This window comes from Grus americana, unplaced genomic scaffold (genome assembly GCF_028858705.1).
Source record: "Grus americana isolate bGruAme1 unplaced genomic scaffold, bGruAme1.mat scaffold_424, whole genome shotgun sequence".
NCBI lineage: Eukaryota > Metazoa > Chordata > Aves > Gruiformes > Gruidae > Grus > Grus americana.
In genome coordinates, this window is record NW_026561685.1 from 38,906 (window position 1) to 62,957 (window position 24,052).

At 50.1% G+C, this 24,052-nt stretch overlaps 2 protein-coding genes and 1 pseudogene across 3 annotated transcripts; all 3 read right to left on the bottom strand.

Annotated features, from left to right (window-relative positions):
• Window positions 1–331: 331 nt before the first annotated feature.
• Window positions 332–1,694, bottom strand: LOC129200707 (probable G-protein coupled receptor 19). The gene has a single exon (XM_054811985.1). It carries the CDS (start codon window positions 1,683–1,685, stop codon window positions 456–458), a length of 1,230 nt encoding a protein of 409 aa, XP_054667960.1. The 5' UTR covers window positions 1,686–1,694; the 3' UTR covers window positions 332–455.
• A 4,286-nt stretch (window positions 1,695–5,980) lies between these two features.
• LOC129200701 (probable G-protein coupled receptor 19) lies at window positions 5,981–23,381 on the bottom strand. 2 transcript variants are annotated; one of them, XM_054811978.1, is made up of 2 exons: window positions 23,265–23,381; window positions 5,981–7,245 (listed from the first exon to the last, which is right to left on the bottom strand). In XM_054811978.1, the coding sequence occupies exon 2, from the start codon at window positions 7,223–7,225 to the stop codon at window positions 5,981–5,983; it is 1,245 nt and encodes a 414-aa protein (XP_054667953.1). In that variant the 5' UTR covers window positions 7,226–7,245; window positions 23,265–23,381. The 2 variants fall into 2 exon arrangements, with proteins under 2 accessions (XP_054667953.1, XP_054667954.1); XM_054811979.1 differs by lacking the exon at window positions 23,265–23,381 and adding an exon at window positions 14,274–14,378.
• On the bottom strand, window positions 11,507–23,398 carry LOC129200700 (probable G-protein coupled receptor 19; annotated as a pseudogene).
• Between the last annotated feature and the right edge of the window lie 654 nt (window positions 23,399–24,052).

The window sequence follows — 24,052 nt, forward strand, 5'->3', positions numbered from 1 at the left end:
AGTTATGCCTGCATTGCCCACGTACGGACATCTTCCCCCTGGGGTCTGAGCGAGCAGGAAAACCCCAGGGCAACAGTATTCACAGGGCTGTAACGAAAGGAAGTCTAGATGGCTTTGGGTGGATTTAGACACTTATGCATGCTGGCCAAGGTGCGGTCATTGTAAACAGCAGTGGTTGCCCTTTCCCTTTTTCCCTACGTACTCATAGTGTAAGGGCTTTTCTGTTTTGGAACAAAGTTACGCTCGTGATTCAGGCAGAGTGGTTCCACAGAGTGGAACGTAACCGAAAGGAAAAGGACTGGACACATCAAAACCAACGCATTTAATAAAATAAAACATCTGTTTTTCTTCCCTAAAAGTTGCATTAAAAACCTGTAACTATACATTGGTTCAACACCGAGAGAAAGCTCCTTCTTGTGCGGGAACGTAGGAAATTTTCAAAGCAATGAATCCGACTAGACAAATGTATTTGGGGGATTGGACTGAATAGGCCACGCAAGCTTTTTTTCCTTTGCTTCTCTGTTAAAAGCCTCATAGACGGAGTCTTTGGTGACCGTTTTGGCCGGAGCTGGAACTTCCGCGATCCCAACGTGATTTTTCTTGGCTATCCTGGAACTGGTGGTGATGGTGTACGCATTGCTTCTGTAGCATTTCATGGCGGACATGCAAAAAGTCTCTTTCATCCCTCTTCTGAAGTTGGCATTGTAGATGGAGTAGATGGTTGGCTTTGAGGCTGAAGAACTGAACGAGATCCAAGTGATGGCCAGGAAAACCAAGGAGCTTGTTCTGTAGTCTGTTTCCTGCGGGTGCCACAGCTGGACCACGTAAAAAGGGAGCCAGGACAGGAGAAACACCGAGTTTAACATCAGGAACATCTTGATGGTGTTCACCTTGGTTCTTGGGACAATATTCATCGTCCTCCTGACAGTCATGCCATCGGTGCCAAATCTCCAAATGTGCTTGATGACCTTCTGGTAGAAGAGCATAATGGCGATGGATGGGATCAGCAAGACCACCAAGAGGTGGATGATACTGTAGGCAGCTCCTTCCCAAGAAGTGGGGAGAAAGAAGTTGCAGTGGTCGTTGCTGTCGGAGCCATAGAAAAAGAAAGCCGGTGATGCCAATGCAGCCTCAAAGAGCCAAGAGGCCAGAATCATTTTCTTGGCTTTCTCTCGGGACACTTTGAAGCTCAGGGGGTAGACGATAGCGTAGAACCGATCCACGCATATGGAGAGGAGCACGTACATCTGGACGCCAGGGGTGAGGTACTGTATGTACCTTACCAGCTTGCACATCACGTTCCCCAGCGGCCACCTGCCATAGGTAAACTGGAGCAGCACGAAGGGCACGCTTGCGACGCTGCTGAGAAGGTCTGCGCAAGCCATGGAGACGACAAAATAGTTGGTGGTGGATTGTGTCCTCCTGCTCCTGCGGATCACTAAGCAAACGAGGGAGTTTCCAAAGATGGAAACCAGCCACAACGCTCCCAAAACCATGCCGGCTACTGCAATTTCCCCCGGCCTCAGGTCATACTGCAAGACAGTGTGGTTCCTGCTTGAGCTGGGCCCTATGGCTGACTCTGTCATCTCATAGCCAGCTGGAGGGTTGGAGGTTTCGGGGTCGCTCTTGTTCTGCAGCAGGAGCAGTAAAGTTGGGAGAAGAAAAGGACCGCTGCTGTTATCCATGCTGTGGGCAAACACGGCCACCTCTTTTGCTCAGGCTGCATGGAGAGAGGAGAAAAGAAGAGAAGAGAAGAGAAGAGAGGTTATCTTTAACAAGTATGTGTGAAACACCTTCCTTAGCAATGAGAAGTACTTGTAAGTCGTTGTGTTGGGTTTGCATGGCAAGGTTTTGGTAGTGGGGGGGGGCTGCAGGGGTGGCTTCTGTGAGAAGCTGCTGGAAGCTCCCCCTGTGTCTGACAGAGCTAATGCCAGCCGGCTCCAAGATGGACCCGCCCCTGGCCAAGGCCAAGCCAATCAGCGCCTCTGTGATAACATAGTTAAGAAGGGAAAAACCAGTTAGAGAGAGCTTTTGCAGCCAGAGAGAGGAGTGAGAAGATGCAAGAAACTCTGCAGACACCCAGGTCAGCGCAGAAGGAGGGGGAGGAGGAGCTCCAGGCGCCGGAGCAGAGATCCCCCTGCAGCCCATGGTGAAGACCATGGTGAAGCAGGCTGTCCCCCTGCAGCCCATGGAGGGAGGATGAGGGGGGTGTAGAGATTCCACCTGCAGCCCGTGGAGGACCCCACGCCGGAGCAGGTGGAGGCAGCTGAAGGAGGCTGTGGCCCGTGGGAAGCCCACGCTGGAGCAAGCTCCTGGCAGGACCTGTGGACCCGTGGAGAGAGGAGCCCACACCAGAGCAGGTTTGCTGGCAGGACTTGTGACCCCGTGGGGGACCCCACGCCGGAGCAGTCTGCTCCTGAAGGTCTGCACCCCGTGGGAGAGACTGACGTTGGAGAAGTTTGTGAAGGACTGTCTCCCGTGAGAGGGACTCCATGCTGGAGCAGGGGTACGATGAGAGGAGCCCTCCCCCTGAGGACAAAGAAGCGGCAGAAACACCGTGTGATGAACTGACCGTAACCCCCATTCCCCGTCCCCCTGTGCCGCTGGGGGGGTGGGGGGGCGGAGGTTGAAGCCGGGAGTGAAGTTGAGCCCGGGAAGATGGGAGGGGTGGGGGGAGGTGTTTTAAGATTTGGTTTGATTTCTCATTGCTCTACTCTGTTTTGCTTAGTAATAAATGAGATGAATTTCCTCTCTCAGTTCAGTCTGTTTTGCTCGTGATGGTAGTTAGTGAGTGATGTCTGCCTGTCCTTCTCTCGACCCACAAGCTTTTTGTTATACCTTTTCTCCCCTGCCTAGTGAAGGAGGGGAGTGATAGAGCGGCTCTGGTGGGCACCTGGCCCCCAGCCAGGGTCAACCCACCACAGTCGTATACGTCCTACTGCAAGCAGATGATTTCAGAGAAAGGCTCAGAAATAGACAGCGAGACTCTCTGGTAGAGGAGAGGCCATTGAGTTTCATGCCGATTTTGATGAATGACCCGAGTCTTTGAGGACAGGCATTTCTGTCTTCTGAGAGATACCTGTCCCTTTCAGAGGTAGAGACTGTGGTGCAGGTTCACCAACACTGGTGACCTGCAGGCTGAGTGAGCGGAATATGCCCCACTCATCCCAGAAATGAGCCGTGCTTCCCAATGTCTGTGGAAGCTGCAAAAACCCAGACCCACTTCTCACTCGACGTTACATAAACCCATCCTGTAGACCGACAGAGGAGGTGTTTCCTTCACCGAGAGGTGGAATGGGGGGTAATATCTTCCACGCTCATAACATCTGCCTCAGGAAGGATGCTAGCAGCCCCAGCCTGCTCCCGTGCAGTCCTTAGTAACCTTGGTGTTACTGTCCCTAATATCCCTGAATCTTTTTGTTCTGGGTGTAATTTTGGAAGACCAGCCAGGTCTGGAATTTTTGAAGACAAGGCAGCACAGCGAGAGGACTGACTCCAGGCTGGGTGGGCGCTGCTCACCGTGAATCCTCCTCACGCCTTCCACAGTGAGGAAGTGTTCACCGAGAGCTGGCCATCGTATGCCTTTAAGAGTCTCTCCTGAACGCCAAGGCTGTCCCCGCACGCCCTTGCCTCCTTAGTTCCCTTCCCCGTCAAGGGCAGCGTTTCCCTCTGTCACCCTGAGAACAAGGTGGCACGACCCCCTCCCCACAAACCCTGCAGAAGATTTTTTTTTCTGCATGGCAGAGTTTTGATTTAGAAGGAAAACTCTGGAGGAAGAGGTCAATGGCCTCACGCAGCTGAGATGCGGGGGGGATTCCCAGCAGCGGAGCCCCGGGCCGTGTCGGCTGAACTGTCACTAGGTGCGACTGGCGTCAGCTGTTGAGGAGGATCTCTGTGCGCCCGGGAGAAAACCCTGGGAGAGGGTCGACGTCCTTACCTTGGTCAGGGACCTCCCAAGCAGCAAGTCTGACCCTTCCCAGCTCCCAGCAGAGCCCGTCCTGCAGCGACCCGAGGGCTGTGCAGGTCTGTGGGTGACCCACGGGGCAACTGAAGGGTTGCCCTGAGCAACTGACACCAACACACAACACGGAGCCTCTGGCACAGCTGTGTCACGGGGAAGCCCTTGCTCAGCTCTGGGAAGGGACCCAGTCACCTTGTCGTGGCCTTGGGATGTGCCAAATTTCTGAGCTCATCAGTCCCCTGTGGACACGATCTTTAAGGTCCCTTGTAAGCCAAACCATTCGGAGACACGAGCTGTGGGTTTGCAGGGGTCCGGGCATTGCCAGATGAGTCCAAGCCCTGTTCTTTGTAAACACCAATGGCCCAGCTTACTGTCTCCCCTTTCTCCTGGTGCCGTCAAGGAGGTCCCCTTCTTTGCTCGCCAGACCCTTGCAGTCCTCCCTCCCCCTTTCTGTCCCCTGTACAGACATTGCCTTGCCTGGGCACTGAAAAAAACACAGAGCCTCCACAGCTCTGAGTCTGGCTAGTGAACGTCGCCACAGTGGGGAGCACAAGGCAAAAAAGGAGGCTAGAACTGACTTTAGAGGACGTTACGGCTCTGTGAGCTGCCAAACGGCTCGCTGTCAGACGGGGAGTGCTTGAAGTTGGGAGCCCTCGGTGTTTACCTCTCTGAAGCAGCACAGAGCAGTCGTCCAAGGTGGACTCTCCTTGCTTACTACACCCCCCCCCCCCCCAATGCTAAGACAATCAACGACCCGTCTGCCTTTTGGATGGTAGTTTCCACCTAGCCTGGATGCTGGAGCGACCTCTCTGTTTCTGAGCTAGCACTGAAGCACAGCTTCTGGGTCCTACCGGCGGTGGTACTCCATCCTCACGAGAGGAGCAGACACCACCGCCGTGGGGCGCAGCGGGGTGCAGAGGAGCCCCTGCCTCTCCCCGTCGTTCCCCGGCCGGCACAGCCGGTGCCGTTCCCCTTCCCACCAGGAGCGAAGCTCTGCTTGGTCCCCTTGGGTTGTTTTCTCAGTGTGCTGGCGGAGAAAGAGCAGCAGGAGGCGGCTCCACCTGCAGCCGCAGCTCCCTGCCAGCTTGTCTGCTCTGGGATGGATGCCTGTTAGGGACCCATGCACACATGCGCCCGAGGAGGATGCTGCTAGGCATCCTGCAGAGCTCCTTTTCGTGCTCCTCTTTGGGAAAACCCACCACGATTTGCTGCCGCTGCCAGAGCCGTACGTCAGGAAGAGGGACTCAGGCCAGGGGATACACTAAATCGGACAGGAGAGGAGTCCCGGTGTGCCTGGTAGAGCCGTGAGCCCTTTTGATCAGCAAGGCTTCTCCCAGGCGGTGCCCACCACCCCTGGCGTCTGGGTGGGTGCACCAGGCTGGCTGTAGAAGCAGCTCGCCATAAGTCCCGGAGGGCAAGACCAAGGGGAGGACTTTTCTCAGGCAGTTTGGGCCACGAGACCTCTGGAGAGGCACAGCGCCCGAGATGCACAGGCGTTCAGCGCTGGCCTGATGCTGACCCCCCGGGGCAGTGGGAATTGTACCGCTCATGTCCGTGGGCTCAGAGTTATGCCTGCATTGCCCACGTACGGACATCTTCCCCCTGGGGTCTGAGCGAGCAGGAAAACCCCAGGGCAACAGTATTCACAGGGCTGTAACGAAAGGAAGTCTAGATGGCTTTGGGTGGATTTAGACACTTATGCATGCTGGCCAAGGTGCGGTCATTGTAAACAGCAGTGGTTGCCCTTTCCCTTTTTCCCTACGTACTCATAGTGTAAGGGCTTTTCTGTTTTGGAACAAAGTTACGCTCGTGATTCAGGCAGAGTGGTTCCACAGAGTGGAACGTAACCGAAAGGAAAAGGACTGGACACATCAAAACCAACGCATTTAATAAAATAAAACATCTGTTTTTCTTCCCTAAAAGTTGCATTAAAAACCTGTAACTATACATTGGTTCAACACCGAGAGAAAGCTCCTTCTTGTGCGGGAACGTAGGAAATTTTCAAAGCAATGAATCCGACTAGACAAATGTATTTGGGGGATTGGACTGAATAGGCCACGCAAGCTTTTTTTCCTTTGCTTCTCTGTTAAAAGCCTCATAGACGGAGTCTTTGGTGACCGTTTTGTCCGGAGCTGGAACTTCCGCGATCCCAACGTGATTTTTCTTGGCTATCCTGGAACTGGTGGTGATGGTGTACGCAATGCTTCTGTAGCATTTCATGGCGGACATGCAAAAAGTCTCTTTCATCCCTCTTCTGAAGTTGGCATTGTAGATGGAGTAGATGGTTGGCTTTGAGGCTGAAGAACTGAACGAGATCCAAGTGATGGCCAGGAAAACCAAGGAGCTTGTTCTGTAGTCTGTTTCCTGCGGGTGCCACAGCTGGACCACGTAAAAAGGGAGCCAGGACAGGAGAAACACCGAGTTTAACATCAGGAACATCTTGATGGTGTTCACCTTGGTTCTTGGGACAATATTCATCGTCCTCCTGACAGTCATGCCATCGGTGCCAAATCTCCAAATGTGCTTGATGACCTTCTGGTAGAAGAGCATAATGGCGATGGATGGGATCAGCAAGACCACCAAGAGGTGGATGATACTGTAGGCAGCTCCTTCCCAAGAAGTGGGGAGAAAGAAGTTGCAGTGGTCGTCGCTGTCGGAGCCATAGAAAAAGAAAGCCGGTGATGCCAATGCAGCCTCAAAGAGCCAAGAGGCCAGAATCATTTTCTTGGCTTTCTCTCGGGACACTGTGAAGCTCAGGGGGTAGACGATAGCGTAGAACCGATCCACGCATATGGAGAGGAGCACGTACATCTGGACGCCAGGGGTGAGGTACTGTATGTACCTTACCAGCTTGCACATCACGTTCCCCAGCGGCCACCTGCCATAGGTAAACTGGAGCAGCACGAAGGGCACGCTTGCGACGCTGATGAGAAGGTCTGCGCAAGCCATGGAGACAACAAAATAGTTGGTGGTGGATTGTGTCCTCCTGCTCCTGCGGATCACTAAGCAAACGAGGGAGTTTCCAAAGATGGAAACCAGCCACAACGCTCCCAAAACCATGCTGGCTACTGCAATTTCCCCCGGCCTCAGGTCATACTGCAAGACAGTGTGGTTCCTGCTTGAGCTGGGCCCTATGGCTGACTCTGTCATCTCATAGCCAGCTGGAGGGTTGGAGGTTTCGGGGTCGCTCTTGTTCTGCAGCAGGAGCAGTAAAGTTGGGAGAAGAAAAGGACCGCTGCTGTTATCCATGCTGTGGGCAAACATGGCCACCTCTTTTGCTCAGGCTGCATGGAGAGAGGAGAAAAGAAGAGAAGAGAAGAGAAGAGAGGTTATCTTTAACAAGTATGTGTGAAACACCTTCCTTAGCAATGAGAAGTACTTGTAAGTCGTTGTGTTGGGTTTGCATGGCAAGGTTTTGGTAGTGGGGGGGGGGCTGCAGGGGTGGCTTCTGTGAGAAGCTGCTGGAAGCTCCCCCTGTGTCTGACAGAGCTAATGCCAGCCGGCTCCAAGATGGACCCGCCCCTGGCCAAGGCCAAGCCAATCAGCGCCTCTGTGATAACATAGTTAAGAAGGGAAAAACCAGTTAGAGAGAGCTTTTGCAGCCAGAGAGAGGAGTGAGAAGATGCAAGAAACTCTGCAGACACCCAGGTCAGCACAGAAGGAGGGGGAGGAGGTGCTCCAGGCGCCGGAGCAGAGATCCCCCTGCAGCCCATGGTGAAGACCATGGTGAAGCAGGCTGTCCCCCTGCAGCCCATGGAGGGAGGATGAGGGGGGTGTAGAGATTCCACCTGCAGCCCGTGGAGGACCCCACGCCGGAGCAGGTGGAGGCAGCTGAAGGAGGCTGTGGCCCGTGGGAAGCCCACGCTGGAGCAAGCTCCTGGCAGGACCTGTGGACCCGTGGAGAGAGGAGCCCACACCAGAGCAGGTTTGCTGGCAGGACTTGTGACCCCGTGGGGACCCCACGCCGGAGCAGTCTGCTCCTGAAGGTCTGCACCCCGTGGGAGAGACTGACGTTGGAGAAGTTTGTGAAGGACTGTCTCCCGTGAGAGGGACTCCATGCTGGAGCAGGGGTACGATGAGAGGAGCCCTCCCCCTGAGGACAAAGAAGCGGCAGAAACACCGTGTGATGAACTGACCGTAACCCCCATTCCCCGTCCCCCTGTGCCGCTGGGGGGGGGGGGGGGCGGAGGTTGAAGCCGGGAGTGAAGTTGAGCCCGGGAAGATGGGAGGGGTGGGGGGAGGTGTTTTAAGATTTGGTTTGATTTCTCATTGCTCTACTCTGTTTTGCTTAGTAATAAATGAGATGAATTTCCTCTCTCAGTTCAGTCTGTTTTGCTCGTGATGGTAGTTAGTGAGTGATGTCTGCCTGTCCTTCTCTCGACCCACAAGCTTTTTGTTATACCTTTTCTCCCCTGCCTAGTGAAGGAGGGGAGTGATAGAGCGGCTCTGGTGGGCACCTGGCCCCCCAGCCAGGGTCAACCCACCACAGTCGTATACGTCCTACTGCAAGCAGATGATTTCAGAGAAAGGCTCAGAAATAGACAGCGAGACTCTCTGGTAGAGGAGAGGCCATTGAGTTTCATGCCGATTTTGATGAATGACCCGAGTCTTTGAGGACAGGCATTTCTGTCTTCTGAGAGATACCTGTCCCTTTCAGAGGTAGAGACTGTGGTGCAGGTTCACCAACACTGGTGACCTGCAGGCTGAGTGAGCGGAATATGCCCCACTCATCCCAGAAATGAGCCGTGCTTCCCAATGTCTGTGGAAGCTGCAAAAACCCAGACCCACTTCTCACTCGACGTTACATAAACCCATCCTGTAGACCGACAGAGGAGGTGTTTCCTTCACCGAGAGGTGGAATGGGGGGGTAATATCTTCCACGCTCATAACATCTGCCTCAGGAAGGATGCTAGCAGCCCCAGCCTGCTCCCGTGCAGTCCTTAGTAACCTTGGTGTTACTGTCCCTAATATCCCTGAATCTTTTTGTTCTGGGTGTAATTTTGGAAGACCAGCCAGGTCTGGAATTTTTGAAGACAAGGCAGCACAGCGAGAGGACTGACTCCAGGCTGGGTGGGCGCTGCTCACCGTGAATCCTCCTCACGCCTTCCACAGTGAGGAAGTGTTCACCGAGAGCTGGCCATCGTATGCCTTTAAGAGTCTCTCCTGAACGCCAAGGCTGTCCCCGCATGCCCTTGCCTCCTTAGTTCCCTTCCCCGTCAAGGGCAGCGTTTCCCTCTGTCACCCTGAGAACAAGGTGGCACGACCCCCTCCCCACAAAACCTGCAGAAGATTTTTTTTTCTGCATGGCAGAGTTTTGATTTAGAAGGAAAACTCTGGAGGAAGAGGTCAATGGCCTCACGCAGCTGAGATGCGGGGGGATTCCCAGCAGCGGAGCCCCGGGCCGTGTCGGCTGAACTGTCACTAGGTGCGACTGGCGTCAGCTGTTGAGGAGGATCTCTGTGCGCCCGGGAGAAAACCCTGGGAGAGGGTCGACGTCCTTACCTTGGTCAGGGACCTCCCAAGCAGCAAGTCTGACCCTTCCCAGCTCCCAGCAGAGCCCGTCCTGCAGCGACCCGAGGGCTGTGCAGGTCTGTGGGTGACCCACGGGGCAACTGAAGGGTTGCCCTGAGCAACTGACACCAACACACAACACGGAGCCTCTGGCACAGCTGTGTCACGGGGAAGCCCTTGCTCAGCTCTGGGAAGGGACCCAGTCACCTTGTCGTGGCCTTGGGATGTGCCAAATTTCTGAGCTCATCAGTCCCCTGTGGACACGATCTTTAAGGTCCCTTGTAAGCCAAACCATTCGGAGACACGAGCTGTGGGTTTGCAGGGGTCCGGGCATTGCCAGATGAGTCCAAGCCCTGTTCTTTGTAAACACCAATGGCCCAGCTTACTGTCTCCCCTTTCTCCTGGTGCCGTCAAGGAGGTCCCCTTCTTTGCTCGCCAGACCCTTGCAGTCCTCCCTCCCCCTTTCTGTCCCCTGTACAGACATTGCCTTGCCTGGGCACTGAAAAAAACACAGAGCCTCCACAGCTCTGAGTCTGGCTAGTGAACGTCGCCACAGTGGGGAGCACAAGGCAAAAAAGGAGGCTAGAACTGACTTTAGAGGACGTTACGGCTCTGTGAGCTGCCAAACGGCTCGCTGTCAGACGGGGAGTGCTTGAAGTTGGGAGCCCTCGGTGTTTACCTCTCTGAAGCAGCACAGAGCAGTCGCCCAAGGTGGACTCTCCTTGCTTACTACACCCCCCCCCCCCCCAATGCTAAGACAATCAACGACCCGTCTGCCTTTTGGATGGTAGTTTCCACCTAGCCTGGATGCTGGAGCGACCTCTCTGTTTCTGAGCTAGCACTGAAGCACAGCTTCTGGGTCCTACCGGTGGTGGTACTCCATCCTCACGAGAGGAGCAGACACCACCGCCGTGGGGCGCAGCGGGGTGCAGAGGAGCCCCTGCCTCTCCCCGTCGTTCCCCGGCCGGCACAGCCGGTGCCGTTCCCCTTCCCACCAGGAGCGAAGCTCTGCTTGGTCCCCTTGGGTTGTTTTCTCAGTGTGCTGGCGGAGAAAGAGCAGCAGGAGGCGGCTCCACCTGCAGCCGCAGCTCCCTGCCAGCTTGTCTGCTCTGGGATGGATGCCTGTTAGGGACCCATGCACACATGCGCCCGAGGAGGATGCTGCTAGGCATCCTGCAGAGCTCCTTTTCGTGCTCCTCTTTGGGAAAACCCACCACGATTTGCTGCCGCTGCCAGAGCCGTACGTCAGGAAGAGGGACTCAGGCCAGGGGATACACTAAATCGGACAGGAGAGGAGTCCCGGTGTGCCTGGTAGAGCCGTGAGCCCTTTTGATCAGCAAGGCTTCTCCCAGGCGGTGCCCACCACCCCTGGCGTCTGGGTGGGTGCACCAGGCTGGCTGTAGAAGCAGCTCGCCATAAGTCCCGGAGGGCAAGACCAAGGGGAGGACTTTTCTCAGGCAGTTTGGGCCACGAGACCTCTGGAGAGGCACAGCGCCCGAGATGCACAGGCGTTCAGCGCTGGCCTGATGCTGACCCCCCGGGGCAGTGGGAATTGTACCGCTCATGTCCGTGGGCTCAGAGTTATGCCTGCATTGCCCACGTACGGACATCTTCCCCCTGGGGTCTGAGCGAGCAGGAAAACCCCAGGGCAACAGTATTCACAGGGCTGTAACGAAAGGAAGTCTAGATGGCTTTGGGTGGATTTAGACACTTATGCATGCTGGCCAACGTGCGGTCATTGTAAACAGCAGTGGTTGCCCTTTCCCTTTTTCCCTACGTACTCATAGTGTAAGGGCTTTTCTGTTTTGGAACAAAGTTACGCTCGTGATTCAGGCAGAGTGGTTCCACAGAGTGGAACGTAACCGAAAGGAAAAGGACTGGACACATCAAAACCAACGCATTTAATAAAATAAAACATCTGTTTTTCTTCCCTAAAAGTTGCATTAAAAACCTGTAACTATACATTGGTTCAACACCGAGAGAAAGCTCCTTCTTGTGCGGGAACGTAGGAAATTTTCAAAGCAATGAATCCGACTAGACAAATGTATTTGGGGGATTGGACTGAATAGGCCATGCAAGCTTTTTTTTCCTTTGCTTCTCTGTTAAAAGCCTCATAGACGGAGTCTTTGGTGACCGTTTTGGCCGGAGCTGGAACTTCCGCGATCCCAACGTGATTTTTCTTGGCTATCCTGGAACTGGTGGTGATGGTGTACGCATTGCTTCTGTAGCATTTCATGGCGGACATGCAAAAAGTCTCTTTCATCCCTCTTCTGAAGTTGGCATTGTAGATGGAGTAGATGGTTGGCTTTGAGGCTGAAGAACTGAACGAGATCCAGGTGATGGCCAGGAAAACCAAGGAGCTTGTTCTGTAGTCTGTTTCCTGCGGGTGCCACAGCTGGACCACGTAAAAAGGGAGCCAGGACAGGAGAAACACCGAGTTTAACATCAGGAACATCTTGATGGTGTTCACCTTGGTTCTTGGGACAATATTCATTGTCCTCCTGACAGTCATGCCATCGGTGCCTATTCTCCAAATGTGCTTGATGACCTTCTGGTAGAAGAGCATAATGGCGATGGATGGGATCAGCAAGACCACCAAGAGGTGGATGATACTGTAGGCAGCTCCTTCCCAAGAAGTGGGGAGAAAGAAGTTGCAGTGGTCGTCGCTGTCGGAGCCATAGAAAAAGAAAGCCGGTGATGCCAATGCAGCCTCAAAGAGCCAAGAGGCCAGAATCATTTTCTTGGCTTTCTCTCGGGACACTTTGAAGCTCAGGGGGTAGACGATAGTGTAGAACCGATCCACGCATATGGAGAGGAGCACGTATATCTGGACGCCAGGGGTGAGGTACTGTATGTACCTTACCAGCTTGCACATCACGTTCCCCAGCGGCCACCTGCCATAGGTAAACTGGAGCAGCACGAAGGGCACGCTTGCGACGCTGCTGAGAAGGTCTGCGCAAGCCATGGAGACGACAAAATAGTTGGTGGTGGATTGTGTCCTCCTGCTCCTGCGGATCACTAAGCAAACGAGGGAGTTTCCAAAGATGGAAACCAGCCACAACGCTCCCAAAACCATGCTGGCTACTGCAATTTCCCCCGGCCTCAGGTCATACTGCAAGACAGTGTGGTTCCTGCTTGAGCTGGGCCCTATGGCTGACTCTGTCATCTCATAGCCAGCTGGAGGGTTGGAGGTTTCGGGGTCGCTCTTGTTCTGCAGCAGGAGCAGTAAAGTTGGGAGAAGAAAAGGACCGCTGCTGTTATCCATGCTGTAGGCAAACATGGCCACCTCTTTTGCTCAGGCTGCATGGAGAGAGAAGAGAAAACGTTATCTTTAATAAGTATGTGTGAAAAACCTACCTTACCCAAAGACATGTAATTGTAATTCCCTCAGCTTGACATACATCTGTCCTGTAGATAGACAAAGACGTCTCTTACACTGAAATGTGGAAATGGAAGTAATATCTTCCACGATCATAACATCTTCCTCGATAACAATACTAGCAGCCAAACCCTGCTGCCATCCAATCATTAGTAACAGTGGTGTAACTGGGGAGTAGTTTATTCTGGGGTTCTCAGTGTTTACCTTTCTAAAGCAGCACAGAGCAGCTGTCCAGAGTGGACTCTCACTGCTAAGTATAAAAGCACTCCTATTGCTTAGACAATCAATAATCCATCTACCTTTAGATGGCGCTTGTCACCGCCTGGATGCTCAAGTGAAGTCCTCTGTATTTCTGAACTAGCAGTGAAATAAAGCTTCTGGGATCAAACTTGTAGGTGGTCCTTTGTGGTAGGTATGGTACACACCATGGTATGTGATAGCTATGACCTACTGTTTTAACGAAGAGTGAGACAAGAATGGATATAATGCTAGACAGAGCTTCCAACCGTGGGTTTATCAAGATGGTTGTGTTCTTTCTAGCCTATCACAGGGAGAAAATGGAAAAATACTTAATTTTATTGCCTGTGCATTTACAAACACTGTGCCGTAGGCTGATGCTCCAAAAGTGTCAGTGTCATCAGTCATGGTGTTTACATTCAAAGCCTCTTACTATATTAGTAATCGAAAATCTTTTTTGTGGGTATACTGTATGAATGCTAAACTCCAGAGTCTTGATACTGTGCAAGATAAATCAGGATTCACTTAATGACCAGAAGATCAAAAAGTTCATCCCAGAAGCCAAGTGGACATGTTCAAAAAGCAGCAACATCATCATCAGCTTTCCAAGTGATCCAACTCCCAGCTTTGCTTTCTGAGGTTTTTTTCCAGTGTTTTGCTGATGCTTTTGTTCTGCCTGCTCTACCACCAATTACTTTCTACCTGTCTGCCCACTCAGAGCAGAGCCTGTATGCACAAAGCCACTGTGTGAATTTGCGATCTTGCTCCTTGTGCTTTTTTGCATGTCATCTTCAATAATGCAATGCAAAATAATAGTCAGATGTAGAAGAAAAAGATGTACTAATTGAATTGTACTATTGCTTGATGTGTTAGACCCCATATCATTATTGTCAATATACATTGTGTGTTATCCCATGTCAACACGTGTTTCATGAACACGCTTGATGTAACAATCAGCTGCACAGCACAGGCATAAATTTAGCGTGCTTGAAAATGCAGGCTGTGATTGAGAGCAGTGCAGTGCAGGCGCATGGACACAGCCAGTCTGTGTAGCTGCAGTTGGGCTGCCACAGCACCCCGCTGCGCCTCTCCTCCACCCTTCGCATCGTGCCTGGTCACTGACTCTGCATCATTGGAAAGTGGGTCGACGCGTGAGTCACCAACCCTGCTCCCAAAGCAACTGACCTTATTTAGCAGCTTTTGCATGCTGGTGGTGTCCGGGAGCTGGTAACATGACTCAGGTTAAGCTGGACTTGTAGCCAAGTTCCCCAGGTCAAGAAAGACACGAACTACTGGAAAGAGTCCAGCCAGGGCTACAGAGATGATGAGGGGACTGGAGCATCTCTCATATGAGGAAAGGCTGAGAGAGCTGGGACTGTTTAGCCTGGAGGAGAGAACACTGAGAAGGGATCTCATCAATACTTGTAAGTATCTAAAGGGCGGGTGTCAAGAAGAAGGGGCCAGACTGTTTTCAGCGGTGCCCACGACAGCACGAGAGGCAAAGGGCACAAACTGGAGCACAGGAAGTTCCACCTCAATATGAGGAAAAACTTCTTCACTTTCAGGGTTACACAGCACTGGAACAGGCTGCCCAGAGAGGTTGTGGAGTGTCCTTCTCTGGAGATTTTCAAAACCCGCCTGATATGATCCTGTGCAACCTGCTCTAGGTGAACCTCCTTCAGCAGGGGGGTTGGACTAGATGATCTCCAGAAGTCCCTTCCAACCCCTACCAATCTGTGATTCTGTGATTCTGAAGCAGTTTGAGGCTAGTAACAACTAGGTTTGTGTTGTAGTGAGGCGTGTTAAAACAGGAGTTTTGCATGGCACCATCCTGTCAAAATAACACTCGGAGACATCAGTAGTGAGACCCAGACGTGGGTGTCATAGTGGTTGCCTTGCCAACTGCCTGCAAGGGGCACGGTCTGCAGATGATACCCTGCCCCTGCTCCCATCTTCTGCTGGACGGCTGTGCAGTACTGCCCAGCCTGGCCTTTGCTGTCCCAGCATTCTTAGCTGCCTTCCCTCATCGTTTTCTTAGTAACATTTGCCTGGCAGATGATTCCTGGTTTCTCAAACAGCTCCTGTTTGCCTTTCCCCCACCCTCCATCAGGTGGATCTGCACCCCTGGAGATATCCTGCTGTCATCAGCTGTAAGCAGGGTATTTGGGTTGCTGTCTCTGGCAGAATGGCAGGATGCATTGACCGTACAACCCGCCAAATTACATGTTAGAATTATCTGTAATAGAATAATACATGTGGAGCTATTAACTAGATAGAAAAGAAGATTATGGGCTAATTTTCTTCCTTAATTTCCCTTCTTGCCATGCAGAAGTATGTACTATTTAAAAATAGCCACATGCACAAATTAAGCTCAGTAGAAGAATAACCAGATGAAATTTCTTGGCCAATATTGAGGAGTAGCAGAAGTCAGGTACAAGAATGAAAAACGACTTTCCTAAGGCTTTAAAATATGCAGACTTGCTAACACTGTTCTCATGATATTTCTCCTGGTGAGCCTGTCTTTTCAGACCTGAGCCATTTAGTTATGCAGGGGAGTAAACCCAAAAATAGTTACAGGGTTGTAGCACTCAAATAGTACTTTTTCTCCGTTGCATTTTGCCTACAAATCAGTCCAACCGCTGTTTACCAGAGAATGCAGGTAACCAGCAAACATAGAACCATAGAATCACTTAGGTTGGAAAAGAACCTTAAGATCACCATCGAGTGCACCCTCAGCAAGTTTGCCGATGACACCAAGCTGTGTGGTGGGGTCAACACGCTGGAGGGAAGGCATGCCATCCAGAGGACCTTGACAGGCTGGAGAGGTGGGCCTGTGCGAACCTCATGAAGTTCAACAAGGCCAAGTGCAAGGTCCTGCATGTGGGTTGGTGCAGTGCCAAGCACAACTACAGGCTGGGTGGAGAAGGATTGAAAGCAGCCCTGAGGAGAAGGACTGGGCGTTGGTTGATGAAAAGCTCAACATGAGCCGGCAGTGTGCGCTTGCAGCCCAGAAAGCCAACCGTGTCCTGGGCTGCATCAAAAGAGGCGTGACCAGCAGGTTGAGGGAGGTGATCCTGCCCCTCTACTCCGCTCTGGTGAGACCCCACCTGGAGTACTGCGTCCAGCTCTGGGGGCCCCAGTACAAGAAGGACATGGAGCTGTTGGAGCGAGTCCAGAGGAGGCCATGAAGCTGATCAGGGGGCTGGAGCACCTCTCCTATGAGGACAGGCTGAGAGAGTTGGGGTTTGTTCAGCCTGGAGAAGAGAAGGCTCCAGGGAGATCTTACAGCAGCCTTCCAGTACCTAAAGGGGCCTACAGGAAAGCTGGAGAAGGACTGTTTACAAGGGCAGGTACTGATAGGACAAGAGGTAATGGCTTTAAAACCGAAAGAGGGTAGATTTAGATTAGGTATTAGGAAGAAATTCTTCACTATGAGGGTGTGAGAGGCACTGGAACAGGTTGCCCGGAGAGGTTGTGGCTGCCCCCTCCCTGGAAGTGTTCAAGGCCGGCTGGATGGGGCTTTGGGCAACGTGGTCTAGTGGAGGGTGTCCCTGCCCATGGCAAGGGGTTGGAACTAGATGATCTTTGAGGTCCCTTCCAACCCAAACCATTCTATGATTCTATGATCATGGAGTCCAACCATAAACCTAACACTGCCAAGTCCACCACTAAATGATGTCCCTAAATGCCACATCTGCATGTCTTTTAAATACCTCCAGGGATGGTAAAACAGAAGAGGCACTAAACACAGGTGCAAGTAATACTATATTTTGTCATTCTTCTTGATTGGAAAAATCTGAAGTCATTTGGCATGCTGCCCACAAGATCCAGGTGAAAATATAAGTGCAATAATAGGGACTTTACCCAGAGCACAGGATTGCTCTGGTTGAACAGCAATTACTTGTTTTATTTTTTTGAAAAGTAAATGATTAACCAATGTGCTCTGAGATTCCTGCATTCCTAATGACAGATAACTTTTCCTTCTAATAAACCAGAAGCTGATTCCTTTTATATTGAAGATTCTCTACTGAACTCTGTTTTTCCTAGGTGGCACTGAGATCAGAATTGTGACTTGATTTAGCACTAACAACCTTAATTGTCTATGGCCCAGCATATCTTTTTCTTCTGTGGGCAAGCCTGTTTTTTACAGTGGAGACTTAAACTTCTGTGGTATGAGCATGACAAGCTCAGCATACACACTGCTGCCCTGTATGGGTCTGGGATGGAATAACTACAGATTCTGTATTTTGCTACATTATGAATCTCCAATTCCCATGTCCCCATTTGCTGCATCATTTACTGAAAAATGATTTAAGTGTTAGTGAACTGTTAAACTTGCAAATATGACATCCATAAGAAAACAGCGATGAGCTCTTTAGTCTCCCTCTGCCTTGCAGGTCAATAAGCAGGTATTAGAAACACAAGAAGTAAAATTTATGTATAGCAAATATGTGACGCCTAATTAGATTTTTTATTTAACAAAAATGCTTTTGTTTGATTTTCCCTTTAAACCTATATAACACTGAGCTGAGTGAAAGGATACTTTCTAGTAATCGTGACTCTCCATGGATGCAGCAGTGTCAAAAATCTCACTTTTTTCTTTTGAACATTTTAGAGTGGAGATCCTTTTAAAACTGGTATAAGGACTTCCTGTATTTCTGTTTAAAACCCTAAATTTTTTGCATTTGCTTGGGAAAAAAAAAGGGCATGTGAAATGACCCATAATCATCAAAGAGGGATTTCCTGGTGCCACAGTATACTATTACTATTTAATTTGCAGTTTGAAGGCCCAAACACTCCATTTTCAGGGTTATCCCTTTGGGTTGATAGCAAATGAAACATATTCTTGCTAACTCTCCAAAACAGATCTGTTACTTAGAGAAGAAGTATTTGAGCCACAAGAACCTCATAAAATCACTGCCACATCTACTTTGCTGTTGCATAAAGCCCATATGGCATAGTTACTATGTGTTTGCATGTTTACTGTCCTCTCTAGAAATGTAGTGTCCATTGCAATTTGGAGGAGTAAAACCTAATGAGATTCGCAAAGGAATGCAATAAATAGCTTTTCTTAGTGTTTAATCAAAAGAATAAACATTTTTTCCTGTTTCTCAGGATTAAAAAGGTAGCTAAAGAAACAGGTCATTGTACATGGCTTAACCTAGCACTAGCAGAAGGGCTTTTTTATTCAACATTTTTACTTCTCTGCATCATAACTGTGAAACAGTAGGCAAATTCTGGCCCAGCAAATTATTTCGAAAGCATTAAGCTGGTCATTTACTCCATAGACTTCCCTCTCTGAAGAGTATTTTGGGAATAGCTGCCAGACTGGAAGTGGAATGCTTCATCTAACTTAATCAACATTAGAAGTGGGAGTAAATTGAATCAGAATGGGGGGTGGCTTTTGTCTGGATGTAAGATGCTAGAAGATGACATTCATCCCTGCCTAAATTCAAATTAACTACCCTGTGCGTGCATCGTCTCAATGTAATAACCCTTTTATAGAAGAGAGCACAGAGTCTTTTAACCTCTCTCTGTTTCTTGCTACGCAGAGATGTCTGTGTGCATATTGAGGCCATTTAGTACTTCTGCTTCCAGTGGAGGAATGCGGATACGCATGCTTTTGTAAGCACACAGATTCCCTGCCAGTTCTTTTCTCTGGTCTAGTGCTCATAAAAATGCTCAAGCATTCGCCCTGTTCCTCTTATGAAGGCTTTTCTATTCTCTGTGTGCTCTTCTGAGCGAATCTCTTGAGGCGAAGTGTGTTCTTCCTCACTCTCTGCATTCCAGTGCATGGGGATAGAAAACATCTGCCCCTCTTTTATCAGGACAATAAAATGTTTTGAATGCAACAAAACTTTTGAGATCCATGCCCATATATCATACGTTGCTGCCTGCTCCCTGGCTCTACCCAGCTGGTGGAGGTTCCTGTTCTGCAGCATGGGTAGCTAACGATGACATGACTATAACTGTGGATAGGCTGTTTTGTGGATGAAGTTTTCAGTGCCAGTGTGGTCTCAGCTCAACTTACGGTAAAAGCTTCTGAACTGAACTGATGATGTAAGTCGATATATGTTATTGCATCTCATATCAGCATCTGAGAGCCTAGCCTGTGTTGCGGGGTGAGATCATGGGAGCAGGAAATAGGAATGAAATCAAACACAGGAGGGAAATGTTCTTAATTTCCAGCACATTTAAAGAATATATGTTATACTCAGCTACTGCACAAGCATGAATCTAAACAAGATTTTTCTGCTGTATGCTTGAGGAAAGTAAGGACAGCTAGACAGTCTCTTTGCCATCAACCTTCATTGACTCTTAATGTTCTTTCCTGACTGTTTTAACAAGGTATTAAAACTGAGAACAAGGATTTAATACTGCAAACGTTTGCTGGGATTTTGGCCAGTTTATGTTTCTTGGTACTGGTTGCCTCAGGAAGAATAATTTTTCAGCTTTATCCTTTTGACTGAGCATAGTAAGTGGTGAGCCATACAGTCACTAACTAGACCAAGAACAGGGTCCATCTATTGCTTCTGGGTCTATCAGCTCACATCTGGAGTAACTACTCTGACTGTAGCACTGGGTCTGAGGCCTGGCCCAGGGCAAATCCATGGGGCATGATTTTGATGAACGTTCAGGGTTCAAAACCATACATAAGTCACAAGTTACTGCATATTGCCTGAGTCTCCTTAAAAGAAGGTGCCATCTTTTGAAGGTCATTGTGGTGTTAAAGGCTCTGGGAGCAATGGCTTTTTCATGCATCTGAAGTCAATTAATTTTTCTCATGCATTTACCATGGGTTTAAGACTGACATGTAGGCAGTCACTGTAGGTCTATTAAGCTGAGTTGAGTTGCTAAGACCTAGTAGCTTATTCATGCATCTAAGCCCTAAGAGTGCGTTTATTCTGTGTTGGTGGTGGGAAGGAGCCCTTACAGTAACTGTGGCTTCCACTTACACCCAACATCATGCTCTGATTCACAGACAGATAGTGGTAAAATATGAGCCACATTTGTGCTCACCTCTACCCAGATAGACACCCTCACCTCATCAGCATCTGTGGAGTGAGGGAACAAGTGTAACTCTCTTCAACCAGGGCTATACTGAAGCACACATGGAGTTTGCAACCCTCAGATCTGTAGAGAGGATGACCTTTCTGAAGAGGTAGTCAGGGTCACGTACAGTGAGAAATTAATCCTCCAGTGGCTGTGGGGTAGAGTCATCCACAAGGCCCAGGGAGGACACAGCTTTCCTTCCACAGACCTGGGCTGTGCCATATGAATCGTTGAGTTTGCCATGACCTTCTGACAGCCTGAGTCATCCATCTGTCTTCTCTGGTCTCGCCCATGGCCTGGTCTGGCTAATCATAGGAGACATACACAGCACGATGCTCTGGCTACTACCTCATGAGCATAATGAGTGCAACATAGTGTTTACAAACAGTTTATGCAGTGGTTATAAGTCTCCTTTTATAGATGTAAACTCTTCTTCCCCAAAGGAAAGACCCACAGAGTTTTAAGTGTCTCAGAGCTTTATTCTATACTCCTACTGCTGTGACTAGTAGGCAAAACTCTGGATTAGCACTGATCTAAAAATGATGCAGAACCTAGATCTGTGCCCAGTGTGACTGTGGGGACATGAAAAAGTGGGAGCAAGGAGAAGAGGGACAGACCTCATCTCCTACTCTGCTGTCAAAATAGGTTCCACCCTGGAGTTGTCCAAGAAGAGTGTGGTAGAAATATTGTTGTTTGCCTTCTTAATGGGGACTGAGTCTGTCCGGCATGGCTAGGCTGGACCCTTTCCTGATTCAGATTTAAAAAAATAGACGCTCTCTCCCACACACTTACATTAAGTTTTGGCAACACCAGGCCCTGCCCACAACACAGCACACTCTTCTGCTTGATGTGAGGAACGCAGTGCTTACCAGGGCTGGTTTGCCATGGTGGTGTTGACAGATAAGCTCTGGTGAATCTCACGCTTGGCTGATTTCTCTGCCCATCTCTTGGAAATTCTCACCCCTCTCCCACCAAGTGTCCTCTCCCCCGCAGGGAAAACGTGCCAGCAGCTTCGGTGAGGACTCTGGCAGCTTAGCTCACCCTTTCACTAGCAGTGAGCACAAGTTCTCTCTCCCAGCAGAACCCTTAGGGTTGGTGGGGTTTTTTTTTGTTGTTCTATATATATGAAAAGGTGATATAGAAATGAATTCTTGATAGTAAATCTTGTAGAAGCTGCTTTCTCAGTACACAAGAAGTTCATATGCTAACAGGATTTTTTGCACTAGGATGTGAGAATTCCTGTTGTATGGCTCTTGATGCTTTTCAGTAAGGTGGATCTAGTGCTCACAGTATACAGGTCACGTGTGCCAAACATAGTGACAGAGAGTGGAGTGACACTCGTGGCTAATAATCATGCCAGGGAGAGAGTTGTCAGAGCTCAGAAGATGCTTCCAGGAGGACCAAACTGATAGGAATAAGAGGAGGAGACCTGAATGAGCAGTAGGAGAATGTTCCCATGGCCCTCCGTCAGAGGATATGGCCATTAGTGAGAGCATCTCATAGTCTTCCTACACTAACTTTGCTGGAGAAGCTGGGAGGGCTGAAGCCATGCAAAGCCCATAGTTAGGTTGGAAATGCCTGATGCAGAGGTGATTGTTGGAAGGGATGTCTGACCTGAGCTAGGGAGGACAACAGCAGACCAGAGGAAGCCACTGAGGAAAGATACTGGCCTGATGATACCCCCTGAACTGGATATGTCTTCTTGGGCAGGGTGCCTGTCAGAGGGAAAGTCTAGGGGATGATGGAAGCTGCTGGAATGGAGAAATCCCAAACACACTGCTGCATCATGTTTCAGTGTCGGGAGAGCTGTGTTTGTGGTGGGGAGGGGGAGCAGACTCTACCTGAGGATGTTAGAGGTTATTCTGCATTGTCTGATTGAAATTACTCTAAATATTGTTAAACACCTGACGGAGGATGCCTAGTGGGGCTGCAAAAGAAAATGCAGATGGAGATTATATGGTGTGACCCAGATGGGGAATTGCAGTGCACCGCTTTGCAAATAGAGGCTTCACAGGAGAACTGCGGGGAGTAAGAGTCTGCAAGCTCTTTAAGCTAAGGAGCAGAGCTCCCCAAACTTGTCTAAGGTATAGACATTCCTCCCCTTATTGACTCATCTGAGACCAGGATGTTTAAAATAATCTCATAAATCAAGCTACCAAAAATCCATATTTAGACACCCAAATAAAGATTAGCTTTTAAGGATGCCTCTGGATTGGCATCCAATTTTTCTGCAAATCAAGCCACTTGTTTAAGTGATTAACAGTGGCTTTAACAACAAATCTTCAAGAACCACATTTGAAAATCTTTGCCAGAAAGAATTGGCTATGAATCCTGCCTCATACACACAAATGGCCTTTTTGAAAGCAGAAGGCAGTTTTACTTCTCCATTACTCTGTGGAGCAAACATACCATCTGACATGCTGAAGCCAGCTGGATAAATGAAAAATATTGCTCTGCATTCTTAGAGAGTATGTGCCTAAATAAGCAGAAAACAGAATAGCCTTCTTGCCTCTGCTGGCTACAGATAAGCAAAGATTACTATGCCTGTGTTATTCCCTTAAGTAGCTGCATCCAGGCACCCACACAGAAAAAGGGAGACAACACTTTCAGAAAGGATGATTTAAAATTAATGACTGAAAAATACAAAAGCAGCTGTTTTAGTGCAATAACATGAGGAAGGAAGAAATTGTTTGAAGGTATCTAGAGAGAAGAAAAACCCAACAGATGGACAGATTGGTCTGCTCCATCTCAGTAAAAGTTATTTTCTGCTTTCATTGAACTCATCATGTCAGGGGATTGTTTTAAGACAAATACATAGCATAATTTAAAAATAATTAATATAGACAGACAGAATGTAGATTTGTGCAGAAAATATGGATAGTTATCCTGCAGTAATTCTACACACCTCTCTGCTTTCAGGAGAATCAGCTTAAAATTCAAGCCCCGCAGAGCATTGGCTCCTGAGGAATGAGTCCTCCTTGCTAAAACCCAAGGATTTTAAATGCACGTAAGTAAATACACAGAAGATAATTTACTGGAAAAGATCACGTTGCTTGTCTCTGCAAAGAGAACTATCCCTTTAGCCACCGCACTGTTCAGCACAGCACCTATCCATCCACATACCTGTTTCACAGCATAATCCCAGAGGTGCCGGTCTCGTCCTTCCTCTGTTTGTAATCCCGAGTGAAGGCACCCCTGGGAAGGCGGCAACCATACTGGAAACCACGTAGTATAATCACATCTGTAGCTACCTCCGCCCGGATATTTGTAAAATCTGCTCGAGGGGCAGGGACGGGGTATTCTACCCCTTTTCTTTGAGGGAGGAAAAAATGACGTTTCGCAGGGCTGGCCGGCTGCTGCCACCAGTTTCTTTCTGTGTCATGTGGATGCGGATCATGTGGCTGTCCCTCCCAAGACCCAGCCGCCCCGGACCCTCCCTTCCCTCCCCCTTCCCCCCCTCCCCGCGCCCTGCGGATGTCCGCCCCCCCCCCGTCGGGGCTCGGCGGCGCGGGGCCCGTCAGCACCACGGACAGCGGCGCGGCGTCCGCCCGCGCCCCGGAGCCCCGACGGGGCGGGCACCGGGCTGCCCCCCCCTCCACTCCCCCCAGCTTCGGGGGCTCCCCCCGCTCCGCCCGGCCCACCGTAAAGCCCCCGGGGGGGGGGGGGCAGAGGGGGGCAGTCCCGGGGCAGTGCCGCCCCTCGGCCTGCTGCGGGGTTTGGCTGCCGGCGCTGACGTCCCGGTTGCTATGGGCGAGGTGCGGCTGCTAAAGAGGATGCTTTTCTTCCACCGTGGTCGTCATGGGACCCTGCCAATTGAAAGGAACGGCGCGAATGAATAAGGAGAAGGAGGTGGGGAGAATATTCAATTAGCTTCCTCTGGGAATTTGTGTTCTTTTTTTTTTTTTTTTTTT

Excerpts from the sequence above, each read along its gene's own strand:
- LOC129200701 (XM_054811978.1), bottom strand. The coding sequence starts at position 7,225 with ATGTTTGCCCACAGCATGGATAACAGCAGCGGTCCTTTTCTTCTCCCA.
- LOC129200707 (XM_054811985.1), bottom strand. The coding sequence starts at position 1,685 with ATGGATAACAGCAGCGGTCCTTTTCTTCTCCCAACTTTACTGCTCCTG.